General features: G+C 39.9%; 1 protein-coding gene across 2 annotated transcripts in view; it reads left to right on the forward strand.

The window, feature by feature from the left end:
* The first annotated feature begins 39 nt into the window (after positions 1 to 39).
* Positions 40 to 20301, forward strand: part of EFL1 (elongation factor like GTPase 1) — a 128499-nt gene continuing 108237 nt past the window's right edge. Inside the window, exons 1-6 of one of the 2 annotated variants that reach the window (XM_065871813.1) lie at positions 40 to 130; positions 3335 to 3402; positions 4885 to 4969; positions 9325 to 9458; positions 11266 to 11403; positions 13016 to 13230. In XM_065871813.1, coding sequence (XP_065727885.1) covers positions 40 to 130; positions 3335 to 3402; positions 4885 to 4969; positions 9325 to 9458; positions 11266 to 11403; positions 13016 to 13230 — 731 coding nt within the window. The remainder of the gene's footprint in view (positions 131 to 3334; positions 3403 to 4884; positions 4970 to 9324; positions 9459 to 11265; positions 11404 to 13015; positions 13231 to 20301) is intronic. The other variant, XM_065871814.1, reaches the window with a different exon arrangement.

Raw genomic sequence — 20301 nt, forward strand, 5'->3', positions numbered from 1 at the left:
AATACATGTTTAACTATTAGTCACAGGAAATAAGTGACCATGGTGCTGAACAGTTTGGATAAGATGATTCAACTCCAGAAAAACACGGCTAACATCAGGAATATCTGTGTTTTGGCTCATGTTGACCATGGTAAGAATCCTTTCTAAATGGCTTATTTTCAGTAATTAAGGGGGTGTGTCTCCGCACGTGTCAGTGGAGTGATGCTGTGGGCAGTTGAGAGTGATGCTTGCTAAGTTGCAAGTCTTATTTCCTTTAAAACTTTGCTGTGGGAGGAACACAGCTAACTAGTGATTGTTATTCTTCTATGTAGTATATTTTGTTGTCTTTTAAATGAGAAGTTGAGTTTTTTAGTATTTGTCAAGTATTTTGAAATGGCTTTGTAATATAACACGTCTGTAGCCTTGACATAATGTCCTCAGAGCCTGTGTTATGTGATTCTGTTTAACTCGTCCGATGTTTGTTGAACATCTGCTAAATTCGAGGTATTTTGCTAGCTATGTCAGAAGGTAAGGATTTATGCACAGGGCACCAGCCCAGCTATATAGAGAGGTGATTTGGGGGTTGAGGCAGCACAACATGAGGCAGGCAAAAAGTAGACTCTAAGGGTTGAGAGAGCTGGAGGGTCGGGAAGCTAGTAATGGGTTAAGAAAAGGGCTTTATAACAGTGTTAGAGATGACCCCCCGGAAGGATGATTCAAGATGGCAGATGGGGGCACACATTTCAAGTGGGAATAATGTCAGCAAGGGGAGAATGAAATGTATGTGACCAAAGCACGGGACATGAGAGGGGGACAGGGATGCATGGTGCTTAGCTTCTCACAGACATTGCTTTCATACCAGAGCATTGCCTCCTGCTAAGCCCGTGCTTGGTTTCACACTCCTTCTTAGTTCACGCAGCCACAGCAAAGTGATAGGATTGGGAGTGTGAAATAAAACCTATATACCATCCTGAAGGTGAGGGAGTAAGAGAGAAAAGTGAAGAGGTAGGCTGGGCTGTATCATAAAGAGCCCTTCATGCCAGCTAGGCACAAGGATATGGGTTAAGTGCTCCAGCTCTGGAGTTAAGACAACCTGAGTTCAAAACTCCATTTCAAGTTACTTTGCCTTTTTGAGCTTCAGTATACAGCCTCTGTGTACTGGAATAAAAACCAAACCTACCTTATAGCATTGTGAGGATTAAATGATGATAAGGAGAAGCCCTTGGCAGGTACGTGCTTTATCATGAAGATGATCATTGGCATTTATTATTAGGTAATAGGGACACATTGGGAGAACAGAATAAAGCAGGGATGTTGTAATCAAGTAGTACTTTAGTAAGAATGGTCTGGTGAGAGTGTTTCGGATGGATTGAAGGGCAGAAAAGAGGTTAGGTGGCTATTGCCATTGGTAAAATAGTTGAAGTGAAGTAGTTACGGGAACTAAAGGAAGAGGTGATGGATCACTTTGTAGGTGAAGGCAACTGAGAATGAGTTTTGTATACAAATCCGGTGGCTAACCCTACCCCATGAGTTTCTATCATTATGCTGCTCACGTTTTGAGGACATGATGTTTGACAAAAGTATTTTTTTTGCTTTGTGAATTAAATCATGTGGCAAGTCAGTGGCATGTGTGTGTACAGCAAATTACTTTAAAATTTACCATTTAAAAGTATATTAAGGGCTTCCCTGGTGGTGCAGTGGTTGGGAGTCCGCCTGCCAATGCAGGGGACGTGGGTTCGGGCCCTGTTCTGGGATGATCCCACATGCCGCGGAGCAGCTAAGCCCGTGCGCCACAGCTAATGAGCCTGCGCTCTAGAGCCCGCATGCCACAACTACTGAAGCCCGCACGCCTAGAGCCCGTGCTCCGCAACGAGAGAAGCCACCGCAGTGAGAAGCCCGTGCACTGCAATGAAGAGCAGGCTCACCACAACCAGAGAAAGCCCGCGTGCAGCAATGAAGACCCAACGCAGCCAAAGATAAATAAAATAAATAAATTTATAAAAAAAAATAAGTAAATAAATAAAAAATAAAAGTATATTAAGATAATACTATCCTAGAAAACCTGTGATTCATTTATTCATTCAACAGATAATTCATTGAATGTTTCTTATATGTCAAGCCTTGTTCTGGTCCTAGGGATACAGTTGTGAATAAAGCAAAGTCCCTGCTTTCTTGACACTTGCATTTGGGGGGATATATGCTCTCCGTACTTAGAATGTTCTACTCCATTGGAAGCAGGAAAGTGACGCTCTAGGGTTATATGCTAATACATAATATTTACATGACAAGCACGTAATACAGTATTAAAGGTCCAAATGGGTACTTGAGTATCATAAGAATTTCTTTTATTATTAGAGTAGATTCCTGGGTTTATGTTTGGATACTAGGTAACATTGGTCACTGCAGTGTAGCTGATGCTCTCCATTGGCTTGCAAACAGTAGGCGATATGGATAAATTTCATGAATTTCTTTACCAAATGGGTATTTTCTTCAGACAGTTTAACTGGCCAAAGCCAACTGAGGCCATACATGGGGAAATATGGCAAAAGATAATGTTCAATTGTTTTTTGGTGATGTTTTACCCAGTATATCATCCAGAGGAAAAAATGATTGCTATCCAAAAGTGCTATCCTTTTGTCATGCTGAGCTATCAGGAGTTTAAGTTTAGGGCTTCCGTGGCGGCGCAGTGGTTGAGACTCCGCCTGCCGGTACAGGCGACACGGGTTCGTGCCCCAGTACGGGAAGATCCCACATGCCGTGGAGCAGCTGGGCTCGTGCGCGTCCGGAGCCTGTGCTCTGCAGCGGGAGAGGCCACAAAAGTGAGAGGCCCATGTACCGCCCAAAAAAGTTTAAGTTTATAGGCCAGGACACAGTTATGGATATCTGATGACTGATGTAATAATTACAATAAACTTGATCAAATTCTTTATCGGACAGATTTGAGTAACTGTAAAAGTTGTTTGTCAGACGTTTTATATTTGATTGGCACAGTGGTTTTTCTTATCACTTAAGAGTCTGTGCATTTTGCTCTGTGTAAATTATGCCTGAATTAAAAAACTTTTTCTGTCCTTAAAAAAAAGTGTTGCTTGACGGATTTTAAAGTGAGGTTGATCCGCAGGGTTGGCAATACAGATTACAGCACTGTGGAGTGCTGGAATCTGTGTCCTTCCAGATGACGTTTTGTTCAAAGTTCTAATTAAAATGCCTGTTGTATCTTGCTTCACTTAGTATAGGTAAACAGGAAATATTTGCTAAACCAGTTCTATGGTTAGATGTTAAATTTGTCGATACAATCTACCTACCTCACCCTTTAAAAAAAAGAAATCGATTTAAATTAATATTGTTACTTTAACAGGAAAAACTACTCTGGCTGACTGTCTTATATCTAGCAATGGCATTATCTCCAGCCGCCTGGCAGGCAAGGTATGTTATATTTGATATATACTTGCATTTCAGTTAGTATTAGCAAATCTACAATGTGATGAGTCCTTCGTTGTGTTCTTAAAGATCGAAAAAGTATGAAGCATAGTTCATGCACCTAAGAAGCTGCCAGTCCATTTAGCAAGATAAAAGAGATCATTGAGAAAAAGTTATTTCTATATTGCTTTATGTTACTTTATATTAATATTTTATAAGTGCAAGAATGAGTTTTTGCAACCAATCATTTGATAACCTCCCATGATTGTGGAAAATTTCACAGGTGGAAGAGATGCTTCACGGTGGGAAATAATGTGGATAAAATGCATGAAGGCTAATTGGTGGGTTGTGCTTGATTTGAGTGGAACGTTTGCCTATACTTATAAGGAAAATGGTGCAGGTAGAAAAAATGTATCAGATTACAAAGACGTTGAAGGCTAACCTAAGTACCAAAGGAAGGCTTCTGAAGCTTGAGGGTCATGACGAAGGAAGATCATGTTTTAGGAAATGAAATGATAGAGACCTTTGTTTTTAACTGTGAACTGAAAGAAATTGGAATAATTTATTTGCAGTAGAAAGATAGAGATGTTCCTCCCTTCAGTGAATTTACGATATAGTCAGTAGGATTTATCAGGTGACTGGTAATATAGAGAAGAGGAGGTAGAGAAGCAAAAATGAATTAAAAAAGTAGGCCTAAGAGACTGAAGGAAGACTTGGGCATTTGAGGCACGTTGGGTGGGGAACTGGCCGAAGATACTGTCTATAGAAGGCTAAAAAAACTGGGTTGAATGAAATAATAAAGTGCTTTTATTATTCCCAGTTGAGAAGTGAGAAAAAGTACAATAACTCTAAAGTGAGTAGATGAAAGGAAATAATAAGCCATAAATTAATGAATTAGAAAAGATCAATGAAGCCACAGTTTGTTCTTCAAAAAGATTAATACAGCTAACAAATATGATACAGTGATGGTGGACACGTCATAGTACATTTAAAGGTTGAATCCTAATGTAAGCTATAGATGTTAATTAATAATAGTGTATTGATGTTGGTTCATTAATTGTAACATGTACCACACTACGCACTAATATAAAATGTAAGTAATAGGGGGAACTGTGTGTGTAGGAGGGGAGGGGATGCTTGGGAACCTCTTTACTTTCCAGTCAATTTTTCTATAAACTTAAAATTGCTCTAAAAAGATAAAGCCTATTTAAAAAAATACTAGCAATGTAAACCGTTTGTGATTGTCTTGTATTACAACTGATAAAAAGTTAGAAATTGATCAGGAGAAAGGAAAGGTGGAAGAAATAAGTGGTACTAGGAAAGAAAAATGTTGCAGAGATTAAGAAGGTAATAATGGGACATAACGAACAACTTCATGGCAATAAGCCTAAAAGTTTAAGTATTTAAAACAAAAATCCAAATCAGCCCATTTTAATATTACATTTTAATTCATTGGGAAATACGGATGCATATGTTGCATTTTTACAGTTAAGGTACATGGACAGCAGAGAGGATGAACAGGTCCGAGGGATCACTATGAAATCCAGTGCCATTTCACTACATTATGCAAAAGGTAAATCGATCTGTGTTTTAAAGAACAATGGTTTTGTATCTTTTGTGTCCTTCTTTCTCTTCCTGAATTAGTTTCAGGCCTCAGGTTTTTTGCTTTACATTCCACAAATTTCATTCTGGCCTTTCCAGATGATCTGTTGTCAGATCAGAGTCAGGCTGTCCAGATTTGAGTACAGACGGGGACCTCTGACTGGCTTGAGGGCAGAAGAACTGGCAGCTCACACTTGCCCCCATCCACCCAGGTGATTGTATAGATTTCTTCAGAGGGAAGGTCTGGAGTCTTAGGACCTTGCTGGTTCAGCCTTACTGTCCCATTTCCTTGCTAGATCCTCCTTCTGTCCTATGGCCTGCCTATTAGATCTAGAGTCTTATTTACTTGACTGTGTACGCATTGCCATGATCGCTATAGTTTTTATCCCCAGATCAGGATGCCATTTTTTTTGTTGTTGTTTTTTGTTATTTTGTTTTTTTGCGGTACGCGGGCCTCTTCCGTTGCAGAGCACAGGCTCCAGATGCGCAGGCTCAGCAGCCATGGCTCATGGGCCCAGCCGCTCCGCGGCATGTGGGATCTTCCCAGACCAGGGCACGAACCCGTGTCCCCTGCATTGGCAGACGGACTCTCAACCACTGTGCCACCAGGGAAGCCCCAGGATGCCATTTTGACAGTAACACTTCTAGGGATTTATCTGACAGAAACAGTCATACAAGCACATGAGGGCCACCATTACCTGCATCCCTGTTGTCTTTGGTCACCGCCCAAGATGGAAGTCCTGTGATCTGGCCTCTCAGCAATCTCTTCCCCATGTTTCTCTGTGCTTCTAATACCTCCTCTGCCCTCAACCTCTCACTGTTCCCTTCCTTCTTAAAACTTTCTCTGAAAACATCCCAAGGTAAAGAAATAACCCCTGTATCCGCAACATCTTTTGTTGCTGTTCCCCCCTCCTCCTGCTGGCAGTTTTCTGAGGACACTGCTTTTCTTGTCCTTCTTTCAAGTGAGTGCTGGTCATTCTTTCATGCTCCATCTGTCTCTGGGTTAGGACATGGGATTGCTGTTCCCCTTGTTCACTAGTTCTGGTTCAAAGCTTAATTCTTCCACCCTTGCTTTAAAACTCTACCTCCTTTGAGACTCTTACTGTCCATCCAGTTATTTTTGACCCTTTCTTACCACTGTCACCTCCCGGTTGCAGTCCTCAGTCCCTGTTCATTAATGACTTTGCACCTGGCTCATTGTTTTCCTTTTTGCCCAAATCCACCAAGGTAGCTTTTACCGTTTCTGAAAATGACCTCTCCAACGGCATGGCTTCATCAGTAGTGACGTGTAGATCTCCACTTCACCCTCCCTCTGGCGTGACTACTTGCTGGATTTTAGCATCATCCAGAACTATTCATCTTTGACATTTGAAATTCAAATACTCCCTTCTCCACCATCTTTACTCTTCCCAGCTCTCTTGCCTGTGTAGCGAGGTCCCCGTTCTTAGATTTCAGAAAGCCCTTCTGTCTCTTGAGCCTCATCACTGTCCGTCATTTACTTCCCGCCTCATACAACCCAGATTTGTCTTTTTGCTGACAGTCTTGCCAAGGTCCTCAGGTTGCTTTCTTCGCCTTCTGTCCTCCCAGTAAAACTGTAACCCTTGATAGAGCTAACTCTCTACATTTTTTTCTCCTTATACTTGGGCTGGGTTCTCGGCTGGTCGTTGGGCTGCTGGCAGACTTCCACTATGTTGTCTGTCAGGCCTTGCTCACTCTCTCCAACAGCTCTCTTAAACCTTCTAGTCTCTTCCAGTCTACCTCTCGGTCCCTCTCCCACAATCTCAGCAGGCATTTTTATGTTCCGTTTCACAGAAAATGGGAGAACTCTCTGTTTGCCACTGCCCCTCAAAATGTAACATTACTAGTATCTTTGCTTGCCTCCTGTCACTGTGAAAGACTTGTGCTCTGTACTTATCTCCTTTGTCCTGGTGCCTAACTGTCAGCTTTTAAGCATGCTCAGGTCTCTCATCTCAAGTGTGTGTGTGTGTGTGTGTGTGTGTGTGTGTGTGTGTGTGTGTGTGTGTGTGTCTCTCTCTCTCTCTCTCTCTCTCTGGGTCACTCTGAGTGTTAGTCAAAGGTGCACTGCTGTTACCGTATTGCTCTGACATTAGGCCCCATGCCTTATGGTAATGGCACATATTAGCCATGTGAAATTGAATGAAAGATAGTTGGTCCTTGATCTCTAACTTTCTCTCCAGGGTGATGTGAACATAGAGAAGTTCCGAGTAGGTTGCAGCGGTTTAGAACCCTTATATTGGTTCCAGGAAGTGAACATCAGTCTTTTTTCACTCCAGGGTTTCTTATTCTGGTTCTTAGCCAAATGAACAAACAAGTGTTTCCTCAGCTGCAAAGTGTAGAGGCATCTGTAACCTTCATAGGAAGTGACTAAGTGGTAGATAGACCCGGGTGTGTTTCTGTCTTGCAACTGCTTTTGTGACCTTGGGTAAATCTCTTCCCTTTTGGGGGCTTTAGCATGTTTATGAAATGAAGGGTTGGGCTGCAAAAATGCTGAATTATTTCAGGAATCTCATAACTTTGGTTTTATGTGATGGGAGTGGATAGAACTCTGAGCCTTTGTAGCTCTGCTCACTTTTCTCTGGTTTATTTTGTTGGGACCCTGGTGCTTATCCTGCAGGGTAGCTGTGAGACTGGTGCTGTGAGACCTGACAGTAAAAGACTCGATTAAGGAGGCACACGGGGCCGTTGTTCCAGGGCACTGGTTCTTTGACTTTGTTTAGAGATGTCCACAGTCCTCTCTGGTTGGAGTCTTCCCTGGTGGGTGCATCAGAGCCAGAATTCCTTACAAAGCCATTTGCATGAAAAGAGGAAGCAGGGGAAGGAGTGGTATTGAAGAAGGCAGCCTTGCTGATTGATGGCAGTCTTTCCCACTGAGCCCATTGCATTTTGGGATCCTTAACCTACTGTTCAGAAATTCACTACTAGTGGAATCTTGGCATGTGAGATTAAATATATGCCATCTTGAGGGTAGTGGGTAAAAGTATGACTTTGGAGGCAGATGGGTTTGAACTTTCACTCTACCATTTTTTGACCTTAGGCAATTTACCTTAGAGTTGGATTCTAGCTGGATATTCCTCAGAAAGATATTTTACTTTCCCGTGCCCTAGTTTCCTGCTCTGTAAACTTGGCCTAATGGTAGTAACTACTGCAAGGGTTGTTGTAAGTAAACGTTAGATAATGTCTATAAAACGTTTAGAACTGTGCCAGATTGTGCCCAGATAGGCACTTCACAAATGTGAGCTCTGGCTGTTGTTTTATCATTATCAGTGTCACACAGGGCACTAATCAGACCATCAAGTTGTTAACCTCACACTTGGGGAATTCCTTTAAATGGCCCCATAAGTTATACCATTCAGCCCTGTCGTAGTTCTGGAGCACACAAAAGTTGAAAAACACTGAGTTAAGAGGAGGAGCAAAAGTAAAGTATAGGTATATTTAGGTGTTTGATCATTTAAGTAATTATTATGCCATTAAGAGAGAATTCTATCAAATTTAGCAGTGAATGGGGAATGAGTGTAGAATTCTAATGAACTACAGGTTTTCTGGCTGGTTTACTTAATTATATTTTATTGATAATATGATGTCTCTGTAACCTAGGGTGGCCAGTGGTTCTGGTTTTCCTGGGACTGACTTAGGGCTTAGTGGGACGTGGGACTGACGTTGGCGTTTGATGGGATGTGAGACCTTCAGTGCTAAAACAGGACACATAGGCATGAGTCATGCTCTGAGCTTACAACTTTGTTGTGAGGATTAAAGAATACAGTATATCAAATGTGAAAGCACATAGCACACTGCTTGGCACACAGTAGGTGCTCTTTAAATTTGTGACTTAGAATTGACTGTTAAGTCTTGCTGCGCATATCCACACACTGCTCTTTGAGAAGTTGTAGGGAAGTTGTTGGCCACCTGCTTTGTGTCTTTTCCATTAATTTCTTGTAGTCCCCATATCCTCATCTGCACAGTGAGTAGAGGAATGTTTATGTTGTATGGATATTTTAAGGGCGGAATCACGTGTGATTAGCACAAGTGTTTAGCACAGTGCCTGGCTCACAGTAGCTCTTGATAAGTGGTTATTAGATTATTAGAATAATAAAATCCTTTAACCTTTTATACCAATGCTATTTGGAATCGATAGTTCCATTGTTGGGAATTCGTAAAATGGAATGGTGGCTGTTGATTGAGCTACCATTTTAGCTTTTGTCTTCTTTAGCTTTATTCAGTCATTTCTTAGAAGCTCTCTTACTCTGGGTTGCCTGAGGAAGAGTACTGTATACCTGCACAACTGAAAATGTGTGTCTTCCATTTCAGGTGAGGAGGAGTACCTGATTAATCTGATAGACTCTCCAGGACATGTGGATTTCTCCTCAGAAGTATCGACGGCTATTCGCATTTGTGACGGGTGCATCATTGTAGTGGATGCTGTGGAAGGGGTCTGTCCACAGGTAGTGGATTGTAACATGGAAATATTTAACTGGTTAAAGAAGGTGGGAGGAGAGAAGAGGAACTGACTGCCGATGACTCTGTGACACTTGAGACATTTCACTGACCATCAAAAAGCTGGTTTTACATTTCACGTTTGGTAGTGTTCTGGTCTGTGATGGAGTTAAATCCCCCAAGTTTTGAAGGGATAGTAGAGAGAATGACTTCAAGGTGCCTTGATGTGTCTGTCATGTCCTCTTGGAGAGGGACTCAGCAAAAATGGGAGAGGTGTTTAGGAGGATCTGGAGGTTTCACTCCAGTGGAAAAGTTTCTGAACTGTGAGAGGTAATTGATAGCAAGATACTGGGTCTCTTCTGTTGGTTTGTCAGTCTGTCCCCCTCCCCCCCTACACACGCTGTCTCTCTGCCTTCCTCCTCCCCCCTCTTACTCTTCCAGATCCTTAACCGAGACTTTCTTCTCTTTCCCACCAAAGTTCAAAAAGTTCACCCCTAAGGCCAGAGTGAACATGTAACTCCGGTCGACGTGAAACTCAGAGTGGCTTTCTAAATTCAGTTTTTAAAATAATTTTTCTTGGAAACCTTATGTGTTATCTTTAAAAATGTTGTCACCTTTGTGTCCTAGTTCTTAAATGCCCTTATTTGTTTTAATGTTTTTTAAAAAGAATAAGGAACGGTTTAAATTGCAGGCATACCTCTGAGATACCGCAGGTTTGGTTCTGAGCCAGTGCAGTAAAATGAATATCGCAGTAAAGCGAGTCACATGAATTCTTTTTGGTTTCCCAGTGCATATAAAAGTTATGTTTACAGTATACTGAAGTCTCTTAAGTATGCAATAGCATTATGTCTAAAAAACAAATGTATGTACCTTAATTAAAAAAATACTCTATTGCTAAAAAAATGCTAACCATTTCTGAGCCTTCACTGGGTTGTAATGGTAACATCAAAGTCCACTGATCACAGATCACCACAACAAATAGATGAATAATGAAAAATGTAAAATATTGTGAGAATTCCCAAAATGTGACATAGTGACATGAGGTGAGCAAATGCTGTTGGAAAAATGGTGCTAATAAACTTGCTTGACGCAGGGTACAAACCTTCAGTTTGTAAAAAAGGCAACATCTGTGAAGCACAATAAAGCAAAAGCACAATGAAATGAGGTTTTCTTGTAGAAATGGAGAAAGTTTGATAATTCCAAGAAGATATGCTGTAATTATTCTGTAACTTCCCGTCTGATTGCCTGTAAGGGCCCGGGTCCCCCAATTGGAGAAGCATAGCCTTAGTCTTTGTAGTGTCTTAGGTGTCCTGACAAGACGAGTAAAATGAACAGACCTGACTTTAGCAGAATAGTGGTTAATGCCGAGAGGTTGTTTATGCTCGGGAAGGTGTACACAGGGGACTTCTGGGGGAATGTTCTGTTGCTCGACCTGTGTGTTGGCAACATGAGTGTTTGTTTTCTGATTATTTACTGAATAAAATTCGGTAAATTGTGTGGTGTGTGTGTGTGTGTGTGTGTGTGTGTGTGTGTGTGTATAATTCCACGAAACTGTTCACTGTCTTTTACATAATTTTATTTATCCTTCTTAAATAAATTGACAGTCCCATAAAGGCAAGGACAGTTTCTTGTCTGTGGTTCTATGCTTCTGTGTTATATACTTTGTGAATGTCTGGTAAACACCTGTGTCTGACTGGCATGGTCTGAGTTGTGATCAAGGAGTATGGAAATGAGCTGCTTATTAATCAGAATTTTCTAATGTGCTTTACTTATTTCAAGTCATAAGCTTTACATTTTCCTTTCTTTTTTAATCAGACACAGGCAGTTCTGCGACAAGCCTGGCTCGAAAACATCCGTCCAGTTTTAGTGATTAATAAGATAGATCGCTTGATAGTGGAACTGAAATTCACCCCACAGGAGGCCTATTCTCACCTCAAGAATATTTTAGAACAGGTATTTTATCCTTTACTTCGGTATTTGAAAAACTGTGGCTCAAAGAAGAGTTGTAAGGAAGTTGCTGAGTTGAGTATGAGGCATTGCTACAGAAAATTCACTTACTTAGATTCACATGTGTCAGAGTCATCATACCAGCAGAGAGGCAATAGAACAGGTGTCATCTTAGGAGCCCCCTCCATCTCCTGGAAGCATCCTTGAATATAAAGCTTAGACAATAGGTTTCAATGTTCTCTTGTTTAAAATCCTGTAGTTTGGTTTCACAATGAAGCAATATTAGGAGACTCTTTGGTTTTTTTTATTACTTATCTTTAGATGAAATTTTACCAAAGCATTCATTCGTTTATTCAGCAAACATTAACATAGCTATATGTTGAATAAATGAGTTCTTGGATGTTCACTTTGTGCTAAGGATTATGACTATAAAGACAGGTCAGAGTCCCTATTTTCAAAGCTCTCGCAGTGTGGTAGGGGAGACAGACAATTAAAAGAGATATTTGGAGAACAATGAGATAACCCCTGGATGTGATTTGAGAGCGTAAATGAGGGCTGCTTCACCCAGATTGGGTCAAGAGGAAAGGGAGAGTTAGGAAAAGTCTCGCAAAAGAGGCCTTGAGATGGAAGAGAGGTAGCGTTTGCCAGGTAGAGACTTATGGTAAAGTTCTTCAAGAGAGAAGGAATGAGATATACAAAGGTATAAAGGAAAAAAAGCATAGTACAATGTTTCATTAAAAGAACTGCAAATTATTTGTTATAGCTGAAGAATTAGATCCTGTTAAGTAGTGATAAGAGGTGGGAGTAGAAAGGAGTGTAGGGTTTAGATTATGGTGAACCTTGTATGCCATGCATGGAGGTTTGAAATGTCTTCTTCAAGACGGTGGAGTACCATTGATGTGACCAACTTGAGAATATTTATTTGCTAAAGAAAGGAAGTGATAAAGGTAGAGCAGTGAAAAAGAATGGATCAGTGGATCTAGTTCCCTGAAGAGATAGTCAGGGATGGGTACCGATGAAATACTCCCACCGCGCAGCGGAAGGAGAAGGGCCAGTGGTAATTGTAGATATAGATGGACCTATAGGTTGAATTATTGCGAGCTTGCAGGATTTCTGAATAATAGGTTCCATTTTCTCTTGGAGGTAGGAAATAAGATTACCTACTTGAGAGTGAAAATAGTTGGGGGTTAGAGGTCAGGAAGAGGGCATGAAGAGAGGGGCAAACAGTTCAAACATCTGCTGTGAGAAATGGTGAGGGAGTTGACTAAGGTTATAAACGAAGATTGTGGGGGTTGGAAACCACGAGTTCTAGTGACACCTGGCCCTGGTCCTGGAAAACAAGTTGAAGATACGACAGATTAGTGTCTGCTTTCAACTCTTGTGCACAAAAATGACCTTTCAAAAGCCTTCCAATTTAGCTTTGCTGGGTGTGGAAAGCATGGGTTGATGGCATATAAGTTAATGATTGCTATAAACGTCATCGCCATCCATGTGTGCTTAATATGAGCTCAAACTGTGACTGACGATTCTAGGCTTAGCAAGGCTTAGACAGTGTGTCTCCTGTCGTGGGCGTGCAAAGCATCTGAATGACATTCTGCCATTTTACCATCTCTCCTAGATTAATGCACTCACAGGAACTCTTTTTACTTCTAAAGTGCTAGAAGAAAGAGCAGAGAGAGAGACTGAATCCCAAGTGAATCCAAATTCTGAGCAAGGAGAGCAAGTGTATGACTGGAGCTCTGGCTTGGAGAACACGGATGATTCTCACCTTTACTTCTCTCCAGACCAGGGAAATGTGGTATTTACAAGTGCAATAGATGGGTGGGGCTTTGGGTAAGTGTTTCAATGTAATTAAATCTCTTTGTGGATTTTATATGCAATTGTTTTTTGTTGTTGTTTTTTTTTTTTTGGCGGTACGTGGGCCTCTCACTGTTGTGGCCTCTCCTGTTGTGGAGCACAGGCTCCGGACGCACAGGCTCAGCGGCCATGGCTTACGGGCCCAGCCGCTCCGCGGCACGTGGGATCTTCCCAGACAGGGGCACGAACCCGCGTCCCCTGTATCGGCAGGCGGACTCTCAACCACTGCGCCACCAGGGAAGCCCCTATCCAATTGATTTTTTAATTAAACTTTTTATTTTGAGATATTGTAGATTCACATACAGTCATAGGAAAGAATACAGAGAGTTCTCTTGTTCCTTTACCTTGTGTCCCTCCAAAGGTAACATCTTGCAGAACTGTAGTGTAATATCACAGCCAGGATATTAACATTGATATAATCGATCACCATGAAGAGCCTTCATGTTCCGCTAATATAGCCACACCTACTTCCCTCCCAGTTCCAACCCCTCCTTAATGACTAACTCTTCTCTATTTCTATAATTTGTCATTTCAAGAATGTTATAGAAATGTAATTGAATAATATGTAACCTTTTCTGGATTTGAGTTTCAGAATAATTCTCTAGAGACATATCTAAGTTGTTGCGTGCATCACTGGTTGGTTCCTTTTTATTGCTTAGTACTATTCCATGTGTGTTTGTACCACAGTTTGTTTGAGTATTTACCCATTGAAGGACATCTGGGTTTTTTCTAGTTTGGGGCTACTATGAGTAAAGCTGCTGTAAGCATTCATCTGTAGGTTTTCATGTGAACATAAGTTTTCATTTCTCTGGGATGAATGCCTAGAAGTGCATTTGCTGAGTCATAGGGTAGTTGTGTGTTTAGTTTTTAAAGAAACTGTCAAACTGGGGTACCATTGTATATTCCCACCAGCAATGTATGGTGATCCAGTTTCTCCACATCTTCACCCTCATTTGGTATTGTTCCTATTTTTTTTTCTTTTGTCTTCTTTAGTCATTCTGATAGGTGTGTACTGATATGTTATTATGGCTTTAATTCGCATTTTCCTAACAGCTTGTGATACTGAACATCTTTTCATGAGCTGATTTGCCATCTGTGTATCCTCTTGCGTGAAATGTCTTTTTTTTTTTTTTTTGGTATGAGGGCCTCTCACTGCTGTGGCCCCCTCCTGTCGCGGAGCACAGGCTCCGGACGCGCAGGCCCAGCGGCCATGGCTCACGGGCCCAGCCGCTCCGTGGTACGTGGGATCCTTCCAGACCGGGGCACAAACCCGCGTCCCCTGCGTCGGCAGGCGGACTCTCAACCACTGCGCAACCAGGGAAGCCCTGAAATGTCTTTTTATGTCCTTTGCCCATTTTGTTTTTGTTCATGTATAATTGACATATTATATTGGTTTCAAGTGTACAACATTATGATCAATATTTGTATATTGTGAAATGATCACTACAGTAAATCTAGTTAGTTTCTATCACTATACATAGTTACAAAATTTGTGTGTGTGTGTGATGAGGATTTTTTTTTTTTTTTTTTTTTTTTTTTTTTTATGCGTTACGCGGGCCTCTCACTGTTGTGGCCTCTCCCGTTGCGGAGGACAGGCTCCGGACGCGCAGGCTCAGCGGCCATGGCTCATGGGCCCAGCCGCTCCGCGGCATGTGGGATCTTCCCAGACCGGGGCACGAACCCGTGTCCCCTGCATCGGCAGGCGGACTCTCAACCACTGTGCCACCAGGGAAGCCCTGTGATGAGGATTTTTAAGATTGACTTTTAAGAAATTTCAATTATACAATATAGTGTTATTAACTATACCATGCTATGCATTACATCCCATGACTGATTTATTTTATAACTGGAAATTTGTACCTTTTGACCCCCTTCACCCACTTTGCCAACCCTCTACTCCCTGCCTCTTGCAACCACCAATCTGTTCTCTGTATCTGTAAGCTGCTTGTTTACTTGGTTTTGTTTTTTAAAGATCGTACATGTAAGTGAGATCATGCAGTATTTGTCCTTGTCTTTCTCTGTCTGACATATCTCATTTAGCCTAATGCCCTCGAAGTCCCTCCATGTTGTTGGAAATGGCAAGTTTGCGTTCTTTTTTATGGTTGAATAGTATTCCGTTTTGTGTATATATACTGCATCATCTTTATCCATTCATGTATCAGTGGACACTTAGGTTGTTTGCATACCTTGGCTGTTGTAAATAATGCTGCAATGAAGGTGTTGTGCATATATCTTTTCAAGAGTTTGGGGGGTTTTTTGCATAAATACCCAGAAGTGGACTTGCTGCATCAAATGGTAGTTGTATCTTTAATTTTTTGAGGAACCTCCATAATATTTTCCATAGTGGTTGTACCAATTTGCCTTCCTACTAACAGTGCACAAAGGGTTTCCTTTTGTCCACACCCTCACCAATACTTATTTCTTACCTTTTTTGGTAATAGCCATTCTAACAGATGTAAGGTGATAGCTCATTGTCATTTGACTTACATTTTCATGATAGTGATGATCAATATTTAGTGATGTTGAGCATCTTTTCATATACCTGTTGGCTATCTGTAGGTCTTCTTTGGAAAAATGTCTGTTCATGTCTTCTGTCCTTTTTTTCAGTTCAATTGTTTGGGTTTTTTGCTATTGACTTGTATGAGTATTTCATATATTTTGGATATTAACCCCTTATCAGATATATAATTTGCAAATACTTTCTGTTATTTAATAGGTTGCCTTTTCATTTTGACTACCTGCTTCGTTGTATAGTCCTTTGCCCATTTTCTGATTTTTATTTATTTATGTTTTACTTTTGAGCTTTGAGAATTTTTTATATATTCTGGATATTAGTCCTTTGTCTCATACGTGTTTTATAAATATTTTCTTCCAGTCTAGAGTTTCGCTTTTCACCTTAATAAGTGTCTTTCACAGAGCAAAGTTTTTAATTTGAGTAGAAGTCCAGTTTATTGATTTTTCCTTTTATGAATTATACTTTTGGCATTAAGAAGTCTGCCTAGCCCTAGATCCTGAATATTTTCTCTCATGTTTTTTCTGGAAATTTTATAGTTTTCCTTCTTACATTTAAATCTGTGGTTCATTTTGAGTTAAGTTTTTGTATAAGATGTGAAACTTGGGTCGAGGTTCATTTTGGGGGCTGTGGGTGTCCCAGTTACTTTGACACCATTTATTGAAAAGCCTATACCTGCTCTGTTGAATGTTTTTGTACCTTTGTCCGAATCAGTTAGACATATTTATGTGGGTCTATTTCTGAGTATTATATTCTGTTTCATTGATCTCTGTGTCTGTCTTTCCACCAATACCACATAGCCCTGATTACTCTAAGTGTATAATAAGTTTTGAAATTGGGTGGATTATTTCCATCACATTCTTCTTTTTCAAAATGGTTTTAGCTGTTCAAGGGTCTGTGCCTTTCCATATACATTTTATAATAATCTTTGCCTATATCTGCAAAAAAAATTTTGCTAGGATTTTGGTGCAAAATGCATGGTACACTTGTATATTAATTTAAGGAGAATTGATGCCTTTACTATGTTGAATCATCTAATCCATGGAGGCTGTGTGTTTCTCCATTTGTGCAGATTTTCTTTGATTTCTTTAATCAGCATTTTGTGGTTTTCAGCATTTAAGTCCTGTACATATTATGTTAGGCTTGCACCTAATTTTTCTTTTTTTCTAGAAATTATAATGGTATTTTTTATTTTGGTGTTCACATCTTCATTTCTACTGTATTGAAATATAATTACTTGATTTTTGTGTGTCGATCTTGTATACTGTCACCTTGCTAAACCTATTCATTAGTTCTAAGAGTTTTTTGTAGATGCCTTGGGATTTTGTACAAGGTAGTCATGTCATCTGCAAATAAGGCCTTTTATTTCTTCCTGTCCTGTGCCATTTTCCTTTCTTTTCTTGCCTTATTGCACTGGCAAGAACTTCCAGCACTGTTTGAATAAATGGGGAAAGTAGACATACTTGCCTTGTTCCCCATCTTTCAGTCTTTCACCAAGAGGTATAATGTTAGTTCTAAGTTGTTTCTAAATGTTCTTTGTCAAGGTAAGGAAGTTCCCCTGCACTCCTTTTTTCTGAGTTATTACTATGAATTGGTGTCAAATTTTTTCAAATGCTTTTTCTGTATCAATTAATATAATCCTATGATTTTTGTTCTTTAACTATTAATATAGTAGATTACATTGATATTTGAATATTCAGCAAGTTTTGCATCTCTTTGTAGATTTTATATACAATTAACTTTTTAAACCTTATTCTTTGAATAAATTCAAATTTCAGAAGGTACAAAAATGCGTACAATGAAAAGTCTCCCACACTATCCCTTAGCTTTTTAGTTCATTTCCCCACAGAAAACTAGTTCGACCCAGCAGTTTCTTGTGTATCATCTGGAGGTTATTATGCATATATGAGCAAATACATTATCAACTTTTATTATCTACACTAGCAGAAGTTACTGTGGAAAGAAACTAACTATTGAGGGTGTGCATATGCTAGGCGTTGAGCTAGTCACTTAAATTATTTTATTGAATTCTTAGAACACTCCTTTTATTTTATTTTTTTCCAATTTTTTTTTAATTAATTATTTTTGGCTGCATTGGGTGTTCATTGCTGTGTGCGGGCTTTCTCTAGTTGCGGTGAGCAGGAGCTACTCCTCTATGGGGTGTGCAGGCTTCTTGTTGCAGTGGCTTCTCTAGTTGTGGAGCACAGGCTCTAGGCGCATGGGCTTCAGTAGTTGTGGCATGTGGGCTCAGTAGTTGTGGCTCACAGGCTGTAGAGCACAGGCTCAGTAGTTGTGGCACGCAGGTTTAGTTGCTCTGCTCTGTAGCATGTGGGATCTTCCTGGACCCGTGTCCCCTGCATTGGCAGGTGGATTCTTAACCACTGCACCACCAGGGAAGTCCCAGAACAATCCTTTTAAATAGGTCTTAATATTTATTATTTAAGGTTCAAATACATTGATTGATTTGTTAAACATCACTTAGCCACTGAGTGGCATAGCTGTTGTTAAGTTTAAAGTCTGCCTGGCACTGAAGTTCATGCTTTTTTACCATAGTGCTTTTGTGGGATCTTCACTATGGAATATAGGGACCCTTGTTTTTTCTAATTGCCCCTTCTGGGTATGTACACACTCAGGCCAAGTAGTAGTGATATCAGTTTTGAATGTGCTAGGTAATTGATTACATTTCTAACCACAACCATCACTGACTTGTGAAATCAGAAAATTCAGCGGATTTTTACTTTGAGAAAAATGTCTTCGGCCTGGTTAAACAGTTGTGGGGATATAATGAAATTTACTTTAGTTGTAGGCTTAACCTTACATATAATTTGCAGGGATAATAGAACCAGAAATAATGCACCAGGTGAAACCACCCTTGGCTGTTCCTTGTCTTCCTTTTTACAGGAACTTGCCCTTCAACTTCCTTTTGACTGAACACATTTTGCCTTGGGCAGCATAATAAATTATAATACCATAATTTTTCTCTGCTAGTTTATAATAAATTATAGATACCTTGGTTTATTTGGTGCCTATAAAGGTTATACCAGACAAATAAATTCAGATAATGGATATATAGTGAAAATGGAAATTACAAACTTGAAAATTTGCACTTTTCATATGTAGTTGATGACTTACCGTTGTCATCTTTCTGGGCCTTGTTTTCTCATCTGAAAAATAAGAATATAGGTCTAAGATAATTTCTAAGAATTTCTTGGAGCTAAAATAAAATATACAGTGATTCATTCAGTCATATAACAGGTCAGACCTATTGATTTCTTAATTTGTAACTTTTGCTAGTGAGCTACAATGTAAGGGGCTTGCCCTTTTCTTGTAATGATTTTCATAAAAAATTGAATGTTTTATGTGAATTTTAGTCTAAATCTCACAAATTAGGGAAAGTTTATTGTGGAAGAAGGAATGGGGAGAGACTTGAATGAACAGAATGAGGGTAACTTCTCACAACTTTGGACATTTTTACGTACTTTCAGTCAATAAATGAATTCCCCTGTATTAGACAAAGTCATCTTTATAGATCTGCTAGTGCCTGTTCTCAACTAGTTGACATGTTAATTTATGGAAAAGGGTTGGTGGAAATGAAAGCACTGGAGACCCATTTCCTTCCAATTTTCCTCTAACATGTCAGTGAATGGGGAAAGTTGGCAACTTCAATAGGGAAAGTTGTCACAAAAAGTGGGAAATGAGTACATTTCAGAATTTAGCAGATGGTTCTATAAACTCTTATGTAGTGGGACAGGATTAAGAAGTGTGACTAGTGGCTGTGTGGCCTACATCTGTCCTGTTAATAGTTGTTACTCCAGGAGAATCTGCTCGGAAAAAGCAGAAACACATTGACTTGTGTGGGTGGCAGCAACAATCTAGTTCCTGATTAAGATAAATAGAGCTGAGGCCCCAACCCTATAAAACAGGGGCAGGAAAGAAAAGACAAGGAAAAGCCCTTCCTTATAGTTTTGTTTGTCTTTGTGCAGCAGTGTCTTAGAATCCTGCAATTAACATTAATCCATTGGGTACCTTGGACACAGAAGAGTATGTGGCCCAGAAATTTCATACTTGGCCAAACTGTCGTTCAGGGCAAAAGATTGATAGGTCAGTAGTCTTGGAAAACATGTTCTGCGAATCTTTTCTGAGAATCTTGTTTGAAGTTATTTGGTAGAGGAAATGAATTAAAATAGAATTCAAGAATGGAGAAGTTGTGCTAGAATCTGTCAGTATTTTAAAATGATAACTAATGACAGACACAGGAATAAAAGCACTAAGCAATAATCAAGAAAGGTTTGATGTTTATAAGCAACTTTTGTGGTAACTGGGGGATTGAAAAGAATGTAAAGGATGAAAAACAAGATTTTCAAAGATTTATGTGTCTCTATGTGTATGTATGTGTAAATAAGTGATGGACTAGAAAAGGGTTTGAAGACAGTGGTCTAAGCAAATGGCCAATTTCTTACTATAATTTATGATTTTATAGTATGTTTCAGTGTTTGTGAAAATCTTTGTTTGCCACTTTTTGAGTTAAAAGCAAG

This window comes from Phocoena phocoena, chromosome 2, assembly GCF_963924675.1.
Source record: "Phocoena phocoena chromosome 2, mPhoPho1.1, whole genome shotgun sequence".
Lineage (NCBI taxonomy): Eukaryota > Metazoa > Chordata > Mammalia > Artiodactyla > Phocoenidae > Phocoena > Phocoena phocoena.